At 36.3% G+C, this 17,648-nt stretch overlaps 1 protein-coding gene across 1 annotated transcript in view; it reads left to right on the top strand.

Annotated features, from left to right (window-relative positions):
- HECW2 (HECT, C2 and WW domain containing E3 ubiquitin protein ligase 2) overlaps nucleotides 1-13,057 on the top strand; it is a gene marked incomplete at its 5' end in the record, with an annotated part of 121,296 nt that extends 108,239 nt beyond the window's left edge. The window contains 7 exons of the mRNA XM_083366498.1: nucleotides 1,555-1,653; nucleotides 3,337-3,466; nucleotides 4,350-4,496; nucleotides 5,456-5,570; nucleotides 7,439-7,524; nucleotides 8,237-8,349; nucleotides 11,555-13,057. Coding sequence (XP_083222624.1) covers nucleotides 1,555-1,653; nucleotides 3,337-3,466; nucleotides 4,350-4,496; nucleotides 5,456-5,570; nucleotides 7,439-7,524; nucleotides 8,237-8,349; nucleotides 11,555-11,666 — 802 coding nt within the window. The 3' untranslated portion in view covers nucleotides 11,667-13,057. The remainder of the gene's footprint in view (nucleotides 1-1,554; nucleotides 1,654-3,336; nucleotides 3,467-4,349; nucleotides 4,497-5,455; nucleotides 5,571-7,438; nucleotides 7,525-8,236; nucleotides 8,350-11,554) is intronic.
- Nucleotides 13,058-17,648: the final 4,591 nt, after the last annotated feature.

Below are 17,648 nucleotides of genomic sequence, written 5' to 3'. Positions count from 1 at the left end.
AGCTCAGCTGCCTCCTAAGTATCAAAAGTTCAGCTTGTCAAGGCATAAAATCAATTGCAAGACTATTCTACTCTTTTTTGTTTGGAGTCTTTTTTTAAAAAAAAATTGTCTAATTCAGTAAGATGTGCAATAATCTTTCCCCCACTTCTCTCATGTTAAGTCTTTTCACATAGTAAAACTGCTTAGTGGCTCTGTGTTTTGTACCATTTCTTGGGGTATCCGTGTTTCTATAAGAAAGAAAACAGTTACCCAGTCTGTCAACTCTTAGAGGATAAAATGCAAAATAACATTAAAGGCAGAGTCAAGTCAGCCAGAAAGAGATTGAAAACAGTGTTTACTGCATCTCATTAGTCTGAGTTCTTTATGTGAATACAAAAAAAAAGTGAATGAAAGGGGGCACAAAACAGTGTGGCCCAATTTCTTAGGTGACAAAACATTGCCGTTCTCAAGGACTGAGCAACATAATATATGTCAAGAAAATTTATCCTTGATGTATTTTTCACCATATACGTCATGTCTGTAGGTTGTCTTTATGGAGCCATTGGAGAGAGTGAAGTTTTTGATTGGGTTTCATCAGTTCACAAAGCTCCAAGCTCTCCGAATCAGCAGAGATGATGAATCTCTTGTCTGGATGCTGTAATGAGCTGGATGAGAGCCAGTGAACAGAAGCTGAATCCTAATAATATAGAGGGTCTGTGATTAGGACAATTTCCTTGTCTGGGAATTAGGCAGGTTGCCTGTTCAGAAGAATAGGGTTCCATACCCTCTGAAGGAACATCTGGTTAATTTGGGTATATTCTTCCTGTCGTATTATGAATGGAGACACAGGTGGCCTCTATAATAAGGATTTCCTCTTTTTTTTTAGCTATGCCTGCTTCTCCAATAGGATTATTCTTGATAGGGATAGTCTTCATAATGATATATATCTTGGTAAATTCAGGTTCCATTATTACAACATATTTTACAAGGAACTGTCTCTGAGATGCACTCTCATGTTGCATCAGGGGTAAAACGCTACTTGTAGGTTGTTGATGGGGCAGCTTACCCACAAATCAATTAGACATCATTTTTCCTCAATCTAGTGTTCTTCGATAAATGAGGATTGCAGCTGCCTTGTACTCTAGGAATTCTGGGAGTTACAGTTCCAACACATAGGTTGTCCATGTTCTGAAGGAATTGCATTGATGCCCAATTCGTTACTGTGTCAATTTTATGTTTTCTATAATTTTTATTGACTCACAGAAATTAAGGAAACGAGAAAAGCATTTACCAGAAAAAATATAGCATTTGCCTTCCACGTGAAATGATAACCATAGTATCTTCATTGTATTTACATCTCAAATGGCAAATATTTTTGATAATTTTATTTAATGATAAATCCTTTAAATACGAACTAATGACAATTTTAAATGTTTAAATGATGATCTTGTGAAAATGTAATGCAAAAGTTACATTTTGGACATGGATAACAGTGTCAAAGATACTGAACTAACATATATAACAAATTTAAATAGATAAATAATAAATCTAAACTGTACTCTAATTACTTTGTAGGTTCAGATTTAGTGGTCGAATCCTTGGTCTTGCTCTGATTCATCAATATTTGTTAGATGCCTTCTTTACCCGACCATTTTATAAAGCCCTTCTCAGAATGTGAGTAGAGGAATTTGACAGGGTTATTCTATATGGAAAGAAATGTATTTTTATTTACAGAAGACATATCTGGATGCAAGTCATATCTGCAATAGACTGATTAATGATTAAATGATTAAATCGCATTATAAGTTTTTTTTAATCGCAGACTGTATTTACAGTTAATGTACTGATCAAGGAAACTATTTTGGAGGTAGAAATAAATATCTATTTTCCAGTGGTGGGATTCAAATACGTGAACAACCGGTTCTCTGTGTGGATGCCACTTCCAAAAGTCCATTCTGGGCCTGGGCAACAAAAGATTAGCTACCAGTCCTGCTGAAGTGATGCGAACTGGCTGAATCCCACCACTGCTGTTTTCCTATTTTTGATAGAATACTTTGTCCTTTTTTCTTCAGGAATCATTTATTAGGCAGTGAATTAAATTCAAAGATATATGTTGTTCTGATGTAATATGAATATTGAGCAGATAGTTTACAAGGTGTCCATATTTAGCATCATGACCTCTGTAGTTCTAGGGCAGGGGTAGGCAACCTCGGCTCTTTTATGACTCATGGACTTCAACTCCCAGAATTCCTGAGTCAGCTGACTCAGGAATTCTGAGAGTTGAAGTCCATGAGTCATAAAAGAGCCGAGGTTGCCTACCCATGTTCTAGGGCAGGGGTCAGCAACCTGAAACAGTGAAAGAGCCACTCGGAACCAGTTTCCTCACAAAAGGAAAAACTGGGAGCCACAAAAAATGTGTGCACATACTCATACATACACACATGCGCAGAACAGGATTTGACTGAAGAGTGGAGCCAAGGCGAGATATGCACCTACCCTGCATATTTGAATTGATTGGTTGAACTTTTTTAGTCCCACTTTTTTTTTTGGACTGCACATGGCAGAGGACTGGGAGCCGCAGGAGACGGCTGAAAGAGCCACATGTGGCTCCGGAGCCGCGGGTTGCAGACCTGTGTTCTAGGGTATTCCAGTAGCTGATTAATTATTGGTTTGAAAGGTATTTCCCTTTAATTGGTGCTAAAAGGGGAAAAATTGAAATAACATTTTCCTAGTAAAATGGAAATGAAGTTTTCATTGGTAAGTTTAGGATTTTTACTTGGGTTTTTAAGATGTGCCAATGAATGAGTGTGTATGCATATGTATGAAAGAAGACTTAGCATAAAGAATTCCAGTGGTAATAATTGTACAGATTTCTTTCTTTGTTCTCCTTATTATTGAATGAATAACCTATCTACCCTGCTCTAGTTCTACTATGCTGCCTCCAAGGTGGCGTGAGGTAGCTCCTAAGAGGGATGAGTAAACAATGCTGGGAAGATGCAAAGAGCATGCAGTCCCAGCAGAGTCATTCAAGGCATGAATCATCTCAACTGTCTAGCCAAAGCAAGGCTCCAATATTGGGCAGCAGTAACATAGGAAGATGTTGGAGGATCTCTTTAGTAGTAAAGGCAAAGGCTTCATTTCATATTACACAGGAGAAAGCGGTGGCAAACAACTCCTATATTTTACTAAAAAAACACCATGGGTAAACTATCTTGAAGAAATCCTGTGGTTATTAAGAAAAATGTGGTTATTAAGAGTTGAAACAGACGGTAGCACATAATCATCCACTCTTCATTTGTACGCATCAAAATAATCTGGGTCATTTTTAATCCTTTAATTACTTCTTGTTTATTACAGATTGTGTGACCTAAGTGATCTGGAATATCTTGATGAAGAATTTCACCAAAGTCTACAATGGATGAAAGACAATGATATACATGATATCCTAGATCTCACATTCACAGTAAACGAAGAAGTCTTTGGACAGGTGTGGACAATCTTTTTTTCTTTCTTTCAAGGGCAGTTTTATGGCACTTATTTGTACAATACTTCTAACTGTCTTCCTGGATCATCTTGCTTCCAATATAAGATAATGTTCCAATAGAAGAGAATATATGTACCTTAGGGTTGAACTGTATTGTTCCTGGTATTCTCTGAGCTTGGCTGTTTGCTTGCAAATATTTGCAAGGAAACAACCAAGCTCAGAGACCATTAAAACCTCCAGATAAGGTGTCACTCACATATTGCTTTGGTACATTGCTTATTTTGCTATTTAAAACTGTAGAATAAAGGTAGTCCTCAATTTATGACCATAATTGCTACTTAAACAAATCCCAAATCTAAATGCATCCTGCTGTATGTATGGAATCAAACAGTAATTGGGATAAATAATCCTGACTGGGCCACTTCAGTGTAGATCCAGAAGTCCTCTAGGACAAGGAGCCTTCAGTGTTGTAATTGAGGTAGTTCCGGAACAGGGATAATTTGGAGTAAGGGGGTGGGCTGGAAACTGCTTCCTACAGATAGCAGTGCTGGCTAGCAACAGGTATCCAAATGTTATAAGGTACTGCGTTTTAAATCTCCTGGGATAAGAATTCTTCATTGTACACGAATTCTTATTCTAATATGTACATTAGGAAGTGCTGCTAAAATCCCTTTTCTAGAATGCCTTCTTTGTATTTCCCCTTTTGATGCTTTCAAGTTTTGTACTTGATGCCATTAACTCCAAAGATTTCTATGTTGACCAAATCTGACCACTTCAGAAGGATTTTTATCAGTCATTTGGGGAATTAGTACCGCTTTGATACATTAAAATTTCTCTTTGCAATAGATCCTGCTTTATAATATATTGGTGGTAATTTGCTTTTAAGATTACTGAACGGGAATTGAAACCTGGAGGTTCCAACATCCCTGTCACAGAAAAGAACAAGAAGGAGTATATAGAAAGAATGGTGAAATGGAGAATTGAGAGAGGTGTGGTGCAGCAGACAGAAAGTTTAGTACGTGGTTTTTATGAGGTAAAAAATAAATCTGTTTTCGTCTATTGCATGCATTATGTTCTTAAAGCATTTGGCATGTATGGGATTGTGTATGATTCATAATTATTTCCTACCCTGCAACTGTTTAAATCATGTTGGGAACCACAGTATTGCCTCTGAAGTTGTTCCACTCAGGATTTGTCATTAATGTCACCAAAGTCAGGCAACTAGAAAATGTAATAATTGTTACACGTGAAGATGGTAACCAGTTAGTGGTTGACAGAGCACAATTATGCTACATTTTGAAGTTGCACATTTTCCTTATTGCAATTACCTAGACTTTCAGTTGTACTTAAGTTCAACTCCCTCCCCCCAAGTCATTCAGATGAGGCACAAGCTGCATGATGGGAGAACCTATTTCTTCGGTGCAGAGCAGATGCTTTTCTTGCAATGAGTTCCCATGTTTCATTCCTGCATTTCCAAATAGGGCTTGAAAAATGTCTGGTTAAAGCCTGAAGAACTATCACCAGTCAATGTTAACAGTAGTGGACTAATTACACCATTGGTGTGACTTTCTAGATGGTTGTCATTGGGGGATATTACTACAAGAAAAAGCCATAGAATATTCCTGGCAGTAAATCAGCCTTTGGCTCAAGAATCGTAATTCCTTCTGTACAGTATATTGATAGTGATTTATGGGTCTCTGTCTAACTTCAGTGGAACAAATTGCCTGGAGCATCAAAATTTGATATTGAGAATGCACCGCTTGGAGATATTTCCACATATTACGGTATTTGTTGTATGAATATGCCTTCTAATGCTCTGCTTATATTTTAACAACCTAGTAGAAAGTAAGGAAAATACTTTTCTTTCAGATTTAGTAGCTACATCCAAATGTTGAAAGAAAAGTTACAGTATTATGATTTGTGGAACCTATAGAATAGTTGGCGAAAATAAAAGCAGCAAAGGATACCTGTTGAATATATATTCTCTCCTAGGTGGTTGATGCTAGACTGGTGTCTGTATTTGATGCAAGAGAACTTGAATTGGTTATTGCTGGCACTGCAGAAATTGACTTAAGTGACTGGAGAAATAACACTGAATATAGAGGAGGTGACATCTTCTAAAATACACATACATATATGTTGTTGGTTGTAGTTAAATTGAATTAAATAAAAGTGTGATTGTTTTGTGTGTTTTTTATTTTAGAAGAATCCCAAAAACTATTTTAATTTGCAGTGTAATTTCACAACAAATGCTCTTATTTTAAGTTTTCAGAAGGTTTTGGATTTCCCTTTTTGGAATGGGCAAGCCTTTCATTTGATAAAAGAGGTAAAATCCAAAACAGCATAACTAGCAATATGTGAGATCAAGTAAGTTAGTCTTACTTGAAGATACACTGGTATTTAATTTATAACAGATAGTAAAGATGGCAAAAGTTGGGGGAAAAGAGGCTTTTCAAACTTACCTTCACAGACGTTTCTGTGACAGTTACAGTTGAATTAATTTGTACTTGGACATTATTTCTGGAAGTGAATTGAAACATGCTTATTACAAGGTACTGAGATTTTTGGTAAAAAAGTATCTGTTGTTAATGCAGACACAGACATTAATTTAAAGAAAATAAATGGGAATAAATAATTAAAACATGGATATGTCAATGTTTTAAAATAAACATTTGGGATTCAATAGAATTTTAAATATATTTTGTTTAAAAATGATTTCATATGGTATATTTTATTTTATTTTAGATATTCCCTTGCACCACTATTACAAAAAATGTCTTCTCATATGAGTATTTATGTATTTGTGATTTAGACTGACATTCAGAAAACATAGGCCCAAAATATCTTTTTGAGTATGTTGTATATTTCTTGGAATCTTCACCTATATATTTATATATTTATATAATGTTCGGGAAAACTAAGTCATAAAACCATAGAGTTTGAAAGTACTGTAGAGGTCATCTAATCCAACCTAGAGGACCCCCTAGAGCAGGGGTCCCCAACCCCCTATCCATGGACCAATACCGGGCCATGGCATGCCAGCAACCAGTCCGCACAAACAAGCAAAGCCCCATCTGCTGGATACAGGCAGCACACAAAACCACGCCCCCTTCAGTCTGTGGAAAAACCTCTCTTCATGTAACCGGTCCCTGGTGCCCAAAAGGTTGGGGACCTCTGCCCTAGAGTATTTCTTACATTTATTTATTATTAAATTTATTTGCCACCCATCTTGCTATCAAGTGACTCAGGGCATCTTACAGCATAAAAAACATTAAAATCATCAACAATACAGTAAATATTACTAATCCAGTGGTTATTTATCACAGTATCTCTGATAGAGAACCAACCAGGCTATATTTGAGGACTTCTAGTAGAGGAAAACTCATCATTTCATGTGGTAGTCTGTTCTACAGTACTAGCTGAGAACTCATGCAGTCAAGAGATTCCTTCTGATACGAGGGTTCTTTCAGTAATCTCCCATGTTTTTTCAATGCTTTACTAATTCATATTAAAATAGACTTTCAAATATATTGGTTAATAAAAAATAGACTTGATAGATACTATGATAGGAATCATCCCAAACTACTTTGCCATACTTTTATCTTAGGTTGTTTAAATCCTTGAATTTAATTCCCCATTATTTCCTGAGGCTGATTTTCTGTCTCTTTATCTTATTCTCTTTAAATAGTATATCTATTATTCCTCCAACTTTTCTATCATCAGTAATTTTTAACTCATGCTTTAACCCGTGTACATTTTTGTGAAGTTTCATGTCCAAACATGACACTACATTCTGAAAGTCTACCAAGGGAACAAGAATTAATCACATATATATATATGACATAAGAGTCTATAAATTAATTTAGGAAATGTTAGGGCCTACAACTCTAATATTGCTCAGTTCTTGACATTTTCTCATTATTTTTTAAAAGTAAAATTGCCCTGAATAATATATTCTTAATTGTTATTAAACAGGATACCATGATAATCATATTGTAATTCGATGGTTTTGGGCTGCTGTGGAAAGATTCAACAATGAGCAGCGATTACGGCTTTTACAAGTAAGGTTGCAGTTAGCATCATTGTAGTTGACATCAACATAAAAAACTATGAAAAACTATGAAAAGTTGGAATCTCAAAGTTGTTGAATGGCTTGACAAATAATTCTCACTCCTTTCCTGATTCATTCATATGAAAAAAACAATTATAGGTTTTGAGGGAGCAGGGATTTCTGTTTTAAATATTTAATCACAGGTTGCTTAGTGGGAGTAAGTCAGTGGTACATTCATTGTTGAATTTTTTCCATTTATAATTCCTGGGTGAATCACCTTGATCTGCCTTCAACTTATCTCATTGATATATCTTCAGAAAGCAGTAAGTGGACGGTTTCTACAGCTGGATGAGGAAGGTGTAGGGATAATCTCAAAAGCTCTGATAGCCAGATCCATACGGCGTAGTCAGTATGCTTGTTCAGAAGTACTGTATATTCCACCAACATACTTCTATACCAGATTCAATAAAGTCTTGAAAAGACTGTAGCTTGAGGCATTTAGTACATTATATCTCTCTTCAAAAGCTGAATCTGTGTTTGCTTCCTGACTACGTTGTCTTGATTGCCCTTTCTATAAACACAATTGTAAAACAAATTTTATAATTTTCCAGATCAACGCATGTAGGGAGTCATTATTATATTTAAAAATAGGAAACAAAAATAGAACTATGCAATCAGACTTTTCAATAATAAATAGTACAGTGTTTTATGTTATTTTCCAGTTTGTTACAGGTACATCCAGTATACCTTATGAAGGTTTTGCTTCTTTGAGAGGAAGCAATGGACCAAGAAGATTCTGTGTAGAAAAATGGGGCAAAATCACTGCTCTGCCCAGGTAAATTAACTCTAAGAATGTTTAAAATAAATCCACTGGAAGCAGAAGATTTTGGGTTTCTTTAAATAAAAGAGTCGAGGGATTCAGCATCATTTGTTTCCTTAGATTTGCTCACTGTGAAACTTAAAACCACTCTTATTTTTGTCTCCAAAAACACCCTTTTCAGCAATTTTCTACATGAAATAAAAACACAGTAACATTGTTTTGAAACTATTCTTTTGTGCCCCATTTTGTTCTATCTTTGTCTTTTCCCATTGATGTATAATATCTGACTGTTGTCTCAGCTGCTTGTCCTGACTGTGGTCCTGGGTAGAATATAGCATTGCATGTCTGTGTCAAGGAATAATACATGTTTGTTAAAAGAAGTGGAAAGCAGACTCTTTGGGCAAGTATTGAAAACCTAATGATGTGGGGAAAAGACTAGTACTAACAGAAGATGCTACTTTTAGTTGATAGATCTGGTGAGAGCTAGAAGCACCAAGGTCAGTAGCAGAAACATGTCTTACCAAAGTGTCCACAGTGACTGCACATGTTAAAAAGGGGTGGGGTTTCAATTGCCTAGTCACACCCAATATGATGGCCTTATATTACAATATGACAGCATAGTACCAGCTGCTCCTTCCTCAGAGAAGTCATTGACTCTCAGTCTGTCAGGATGCACAAGCAAGGAGAAAGAGATGGAAGATTTGGAAGAGAGAGAGAGAGAGAGATGGCTGCAGTCTTATATTTATAGCTGCTGCTTCACTGCTCTAGTTACAGCTTTTCCGATACCTGTAAAAAACTAGTTTATCGAGAGTTGTATCCTTTGAATCTCTGCTACCTCCAGGTTACTAACCTGAGTATCTGTCAAGGTGTAGCCAAAAAGATCCTATTGTTCTGCTCTGCAAAACATTGCAATGTGTTGAGCAGAAGGCCACAGTGAGCTTCTGAGGCAGCACTGGATGTTTTTCTTTTTTCTTTTTACCAAGTGGCAGCAAGTCTTTGGCTGATTCTTTCTCTCATCCCCTTTCCTCTGCCATACCTCTAAACGTTTGCTTCTGTTTTCCCTTAACAGCAGGTTGTCATATCCTGGCATATGAATTGTGGTTCATTTAAAGTGTGCTGGAAAAATTTTTGTGCTTATACCCATTATCTCTCAGACTGAGAAATAATAGTACCTCTGAGAATGAGTGAAATAAAACAGCCTGAGTTTTTTTTTTCCATGTGGATTACAATAAACGTTAACACCTTGAATGCCTGAAAATAGGCTTAATTAATTTTTAATTCTGACGTGTCTTTACTTTGCTGCTGACCTGTGCCCGTAATTTTAGCATGACTTAACAATATTCATAAGCATGTAAGCACTATTTAAGTGTATGGATGGATGTAAACATATTTAAATAAAACATAAGATTAATCATAAACATTTAAGAAATCATATTTTGATCCCCGGTAGACTAACTGGTGTCTCAATCTCAGCTTTGGATGAAAAGAAAGTTTTCTTCAGTTCCACAGAACTTGTGTATAGAATTCTTTAAGGACTTCAAAAGTAAAAGATGCTGCCTGATACTGACTGACTGACTTCTCATTTTTGGAGGCAGGGAGATTTCCCTCGAAGAATCTGCTGCTGTGTTACTGGAGACCGATTTAAAATACCATCTAACCTGTCTGAGCTTTCAGTTGCAAATACATTCTTAGTTTATGATCTGCTGAGACACATTCATATTGTAGTCTTCCTTGAATTTTTCTCAGGCCAATAAAGATCAGGCTTTACTCTCACGGGGAACCAGTTTTGCTCCTATGTGCACGATTTACTGTCAACTTATTACAGTTGAGATATAAAAGAAACAGAATTCAGATACATCCTTCTCCTTATCTTCCTGCACTTTGAGCTCACTGGAGCCATGATGGTGAATGTTGCAGCCATGCTGAAATATGTAGGATGATAAAGGGGGGGGGGGTTCATGTGTTTATGAATGAACATTACTCATAAGGATGAGGATGGACAGGTGTGAGACCAAGCAGTGAAGCTGCTTTATCTCATCCAGGTTAGTCCCTACTTGTTTGTGTGTAATTAGTTTGGACTTCCATGCCTGGAACTTGTTGCCAAGTTATATTGGGTTTTGGATCCACAGTAATTTCATTTTACGATGAAACTAAGAATGAATTCTTTTAAAAGGAAAGTTAATGGACATAGACATAAAAATTATATTATCTAAGGAAGTATGTTACCATATTGGAAAATGAAAATTATCAATGTAATCCAGGAGAATTCTTACTGTAGTCTTCCCTCCTGAACTCAAGAACTTTATCACAGTTGTATTGGAGATAATTTGATGCTCTGAACTATAATATAATAGGAGAGTAATGAACTGCTGCCCAGAACAACATTGCTTCTGTTTTAAATGAATAATTTTCAATAATATTTTAATAAAGTAACAGCGACTCTATTAAATTAAGTCTAATTTTATTTTCATTCTGATTACTTCCACTGTTTGGAAGTGACTTTTGGCATGCTGCTGAAAAGCTATGATTCGTAATCTTGAAAATATTGGGAAGTCTTATTTTAACTGAGGCTGCCTGGTGGCTCCGTGGTTAAGATGGTGGGCTTGTCAGCTAGAAAGCCGACAACCCAGATTCAAGACCCAAGTGCCCTAAGACATGATGAGCTCCCATCCTCGCCCCAGCTCTGCCAACCTAGCAGTTCGAAAGCTGGCAAATGCGAGTAGATAAATAGGAATCACTTTGGTGGAATGGTAACAGCAGTGACATCATGCTGGCCACATGACTATGGACACATCTTCGGACAGTGCTGGCACAATGGCAAATGGAGATGAGCACCACCCCCTACAGTCGGTAACGCCTAGCAAATAATATCTGCAAGGACTGCTTTACCTTTTTAACCTTATTTTAATTTCTTTAAAGATTTATCTCCTTTCCCCCTCCCCCTCATCCCAGTAATTTTGAAAAGCAAAAACATTGTAAAAGGTTTCTGAAAATATAAATGAAAAATATACTACATATTGGTTACTGCTTTGGAGCAAACAACTAGAAACCAAAGGATATAGTGCTTTTAAGCAGAGGCATAGAAAAATAACAATAAATGTGTTTACAATTCATCTTTTAATCTAGGAATAAATTAACTTCCAAATTAGAGTATGTTGGGGAAGAAGTTCTTGTTCTTAGTTTTTGGTGTCATAAAAACTTTCTCTCCATTTTTCCCCAGAGCTCATACCTGTTTCAATCGTCTTGACCTTCCTCCTTACCCATCGTTCTCCATGCTCTACGAGAAGCTGTTGACAGCTGTCGAAGAGACGAGCACATTTGGTCTTGAATAAGACACGAATTGTCTAACCCAGTATCTGGGACTTTTGTGGATCACTCCCCCAAAATACACAAATGCTTACAGCAAGTTGCAAAGATAAAAACTATTGTACAGTGCAATTGGAAGAATGGGACTGTATGAATGAGAAAAACTGTAACAGCTGCATGAGTACTCTAGAGCAAGGGTTGTGGCCTTGTTTTCGTGAGCACCAAATGTTTAAAATTTAATCAGATTTTTTAAAAATGACAAGAGATTAGCAACAATTAAGACAGCTGCAAAATCTAATACATCTCAAAAATATTTGAACAGAGTTCAATGAAATACAAAGATGGTTAGCTTGCTGCTAAATTGTAAAATTTTAAAAATCAAATAGGAATTATTTCCCAATGGTACACTACTATATGTCTTACACAATACAAGAATATGCTATATATGCTATACCTAAATCTATGTGTGCCTGCATGACATCTATTGCATTTCAAAGATACGGCACAAAGAACAGTTATTTTCTGCAGCTTAACAAGGGTATGAAGAAAAGTTGGCAGCAAAAGATGGTGTGAACAGAAGGACTTTTAATTAGGAGAACCTGTACAATTGTATATGCAAATCATGTTTAGCAGAAGAACAGCTATTGTAAGAGATTAATGGTTAACTTTATTCTTTATACTGCATGAAGGCTTTTTTTAAAAAAATAACGTGAGTTTATCACAGCATATCAGGAAAAAGAAAGCCTCTTACACAGTGACTTTTGTTTATTTTTATAAGTTCATAATATTGATTTTCTTAGGATGTAAATAGGAAAATAGACTTTTTTGTTCTTTTCACTTTTCCATGCTTAAATAGTTTTTGTGTTCAATTCTTTACACACTTAATGGATGTGGGGGGGGGTACATACACACACACAAACACACACCTTTATTTTTATAAAGGTAAGGTATTCCTGAAACTATTTTTTGCACCGAATGTACCAAAGTCAAAGGGATATTGTGAATTAAATTTTTAAAAATATATATCACTTCATCAATTCATACAAAATCTATAGGAGGTAGCTACTTTAAAGAACATAATTTTTATTTCCCAGTAACATTCTAGTTAATGTCAGGATTCTGCACAGTTAAATAATAATTTTAAAGCTCGCTATATGTAATAATGTGTAATATGCATTTTATTTCAAATACATTTATTTTACCTCCATTAACTAATTTAATTAGAGCTGAATACAGATACAGCTGAGTACATATGTTTCATATTTTGCTGCTTTTTTTACTTTTGTACAGCACTATTATAAGCATTATAATGGATCTGGAAAAACAAGACGACTAGCACCTAAATGGATGAACCACTTTGTGTCACTCTCACATTTAGCAGCAAACTGTCTCCAAGATGTAAATTGTTTGTAGTGTCTTTCTAAACCCACATTTTCACTGATTAGTTTTCTTATAAATGTTTCTTAAAATGAAGTACTTTTCTATGGTTTATCTGAAAGCATGAATTCGCCATGTCAAATAAGCTTTTAATTTTAGAAACATTAAAAGGGATTGAACTTGTTTATAAAGATCTCCTGTGCTGAAAGACCAGTTTCCTATATGGTAGAGAAGAAAGGGGGTGTCTAGTCTTTTATTCTGGTTCTTGTGATCACCAAGAATGAATACACTGCACGTAATTTACTTCTTTACTCTTGATAAACATGGGTGATGTTTAGGCCATTGCCAGTGCTGTCTCCTAGAAACAGACTGGGATCAGTGCCCTTGAAATTACTCACTGCTATGGAAAAAAGCTAGATTTCATTCACCTGAAATCTATCTTAGCTACAGTAATGTAAAATGGAGGCTATTTCTACATCTTTCCTATGTAAGATTTTGGTTCTGTTTGAGCCAAGGCAATGAGGAAATCAGGTTTGGCCTCAAAACCAAGATTAAGTATATTTTCTTAAATACAATTGCATGTCACCTCAGTTTCTGCTTTTTCTAAACTGGTAAAAAAACATGCAAATAATTCAGTATTTCCCCATCAGATTGGCACCTTCTCTACAATTGGCAAACAGTTGAACAAATCTCAGAATGATTCAGGTTTCAAGAATTTAGTCACTTCATTTTAGATTTTAAAAAGTATAAAAAGGCTCATAGAATTTGTGCTACTGTTACGTTAGTTTGCTAACAAACTGAAAACTGAATTTATAATCCAGAAGACTATATGTGCAAGAGATCCTATTGTCCTGTAAATAAGAAAATTCTTATATACAGGGGAGCCTTTCTTTTCCAAGCTAATATCCTAGTTCTACTCACAGATTCACTTTGTGTACTCATAATCTATAATCTATATTCTTTTAGTCATTACTCCAGAAAAATGTGAACAAGTTACTTATTTCACATGAAAAAAGGTATTTTCAAGGTGTCGTTTTGTTAAGACTAAAAATAATTACTATATTAATTAAAGCAGGCACTGCATAACACATTTTTTTCCATATCAAACACGTAGCTGTATGAAATGCAGAGTTACATGTTGACTTCCTAGGGCTGAGAGGGAGGGACTGGCCCAAGGTTACCCAGTTGGCTTTGTACCTAAGGTAGAACTAGAACTCATGATCTCTCAGTTTCTAGCCTGATACCTTAACCACTACAAAAATCTGGATGTTGTAAGATGTGGTATCTTATATTATTCAAATTTTATTTTTTGGTGTGTTTTTTACCAGCTCTATTATTTAGAACAAAGTTATTCTATCATACACAAATGGAGGGCGTAATATGAACAATCCTATCACTCCTGATTAGATTAGGAAAACATTGAAAGCGAAATTCAACTCTGATCAAAAGCCTAGCCTATGTACAGCCTAAGATAAAGTCTTTGTTCATGAATACATAAATAGGCTCAACATATTATCTCCAAGGGAAGTTGGAAATCCAGCAATAGCATCTGGCAGAGCTTCTGAAGAAAAGTTTCTGGCAGGTCATAAAGTTGGCATAGAATATTAGGTTGGCATTTTGCTCGCTTTTTTAAGCTGTGGGAATAAATTCTGTGATTCCTCTCGTGCTTCCAAAAATTCACTTTTTAACATTGAGAATTGTATCTTTTTGTTTATGCTCTGACATCTCCAAACAACTATAGCTGTTTGTAAAGCAACTATAAATAACAGTAGGTTGTTTATTGCAGATGTCATCCAAGTCATCTTAATGTTGCAATAGATGTTACTATGGTTTCTGAAATTCTTTTTGGACTTAGGGAAATTGAATGGAAATATGTTGTTTTTCTGAAACTTTTTACTAATGTTAGTGTTACTGTGATTTATTATGAAGAAATACTAGCTTTTTGAAAATCTGACTTTATTGAATTATTCAGGTCTTGTCTAATATCTTAACCACTATACCAAACTGCACTTTACAATGACAAAGTAATTACTTTGGAGTAGCAAGAGTAGATTCAGGTTAATACAATCTCTACTTACTGCTCAAAAGCTTTTTTAGACATGAGGTTGGATCTTCACCAATGTCCCAAGGCAGCCGACTACTTGCCTATGTTCTTTTTTTATACAAGTATCAAAGGAGGAGTAATGCTGGAGGTGGGGACTAATCTGGAGTCTTACAGCAGCAGCTCTGTAGTGAATATCAAGTAATACTTGTAATCATAGTATTTTTATGTTTTAATAGTTTATATCCCGACTCTCCTACATTTGATGCAGTTATAGACTGACAAACATGCAGATTGAGATTTAAAACCTATTTATGGCTTCTTCCCAAATGTGCTAGTTTCCAAGGAAAGCTCTGGCACTACTTTGTTGTAGAGGTGATCATATCAACAAAAATGACTGCTAAATTTTTATTTTCTTTTTTGTATGGTGAAACCAGGCCTAGTGTCCAAGGATAGCTTCAGACTTGCAGCTCACCAATCCTGGGTTCCTCCAGAGGTCATAGCTCAGTAAAATCGTATCAGTTTGTTTTCCATCCTTGAATGGGGAGGAGAAATGCTACTTTATGTTATTTCTGCTGGGAAACAGATGGAGAGAGTAGAACCCAACACTACTGAATTGTCTGGGGGCTTTCAATTCTAGTGACAATATTTGGGGGGGGCAGGGGTTGCTTTGCTCAAGAAAGAATGTAGCATTACTGTGGACCCAATCCTTCACTGAAGGTACGACTCTGAAAGGGGATGCAGAATACTATTTTTTAAGTTCAGTCTTTGGCTTTTGAAATTTTCAACTCAATAGAATAACTTTCCAAAACCAGGTAGAACAGGACTATAGTTGGTGAGGCAGAAGAAGCCACCCAAATGAGGCTTGAATTTTTTTAAAAAAAATTAACTACATCTAGCTGATGTAGCTGTATGATGAATTTGTTCTTGAAAAAAAGGGGTGGTCCTGTCACTGTTTAAGAAGCTACGGTTTACTCCTCTCCTCAAGAAGCCATTATTAGATCTGACTTTTTTGATAACTCTTGTTCTATCTCCAATCCTTTCTTAATGAAGATTATTATTTCAATCCTTTCAATTGGGTTTTAGACCTAGGTACAGGACTGCCAATGGCACTGATCACACTTCTTAATTATTTTTTAGCAAAAGTGGAATGGGATAGTGCATTCATCCTGACTCTCCTTGACCTGTTGGTGTCTTTCAATCATATTATCTTTCTAAACCAACTCGGGGGGTTAGGAATAGGAGGCACACTTCTGCATTGGTTCTCCTCCTTTCTTCAGGGCCAGTTGCAATCAGTGCTGAGAGGAGAAATCTAGTCCCCTTTCTGTGGAATTCCTTGTGGGGTCGATCTTTTCCCCACTCTTAGCATGTACATGAAGCTGCTGGGTGAGGTCATCCTTTGGCACCATTGAGGATATCAATATGTTGATTATACCCAACTCTACATCCCTATCCCAGGCCAATCAAAGGACGCCAGGAGGATTCTATCTCAAGGTTTGGAGGCTGTGAGGATCTGGATGGAGAAGAACAGACTTCAGCTCAACCATGGCAAGATGGGCTGCATGTTTTAGGGCCCACTGAACCTAGTGTTTTCCACCTTTACTTCTGGATGAGTTTGCATTACTCAGAACTGGTGTGCAATCTAGGGATTCTCCAGGCTTTTTTTTGGAGGTAGTAACTTAGCCAGGAGGTCTTTTGCACATGTTCATCCTGTATGTCAGTTGTACCTTGCTATGCCTGCATTACGCTTCTGCTCCATGAACTGCACTGGCTCCTAGTGTAATTCCAGGTAGAATTCAAGGTGTTGGTTGACACACAAAGCCTTTCATGTCATGAAGCTGGGTTATTTGTTTCTCTCGTAACTCTCCAGGTCTCAAGAAGGATGCTTTGGATTCCATCAAGAAGGTCCCTAGCAAATGGTTGTTTTCTGTTATAGGATCTGCTGTCTGGAACACGATTATATCCGAAGATTAGATCCCTGCTGGCTTTTCCAAAGCATTAAAGACTTGCATGTACTCCAAGGTGTGGTGATTGGGAGGTTTCAGATGGCTTGTGAGATAAGGCTTAATTGTACTGCTGAGTGTTGTACTGTTGTACTGTTGGGCTTTTCATGACAATCACTGTATGCATTTATATTTTGTTGGCATTGTTTTTAATGTGTTATTAACTGCAAATATTTATATCTGTAAAATGGGCAGCAATATACATCTGTTTTATAAATTCCCCAATGCATTCTTAAGAGATACAACTGAATAGCAGCTAACCATGAGGTGATATCTCCATCCTAAATCCCTCTCCTTCCTCCCTCCCTGTCATTCAACCCATAGGGAAGGGGCTAGAAAATTAGACTTGTTTAACATTCAAAAGACTACATGGCACTTTAAAGTTAATACTAAAGTGGCATGGATATATACACCATTTACAGCTTGACCTTGCTATTTCTACCTATAAAAATTATAAGGAAGCTGTGGAATTCTGAACAGATATTTGCAGACAGTTCTAATCTGAAAGAGGACTAAAAAACTAAGGAAAGGTAGAGATTTTAATCTTGGAGCTTTTAATGAAGTAACATATGGCACTGGTGACCAGC

This window comes from Vipera ursinii (genome assembly GCF_947247035.1).
Source record: "Vipera ursinii genome assembly, chromosome: 1".
In the NCBI taxonomy this organism is placed as follows: domain Eukaryota; kingdom Metazoa; phylum Chordata; class Lepidosauria; order Squamata; family Viperidae; genus Vipera; species Vipera ursinii.
Note: the sequence above shows the minus strand (reverse complement) of the source record. Positions and strands in the feature narration are given on the sequence as shown.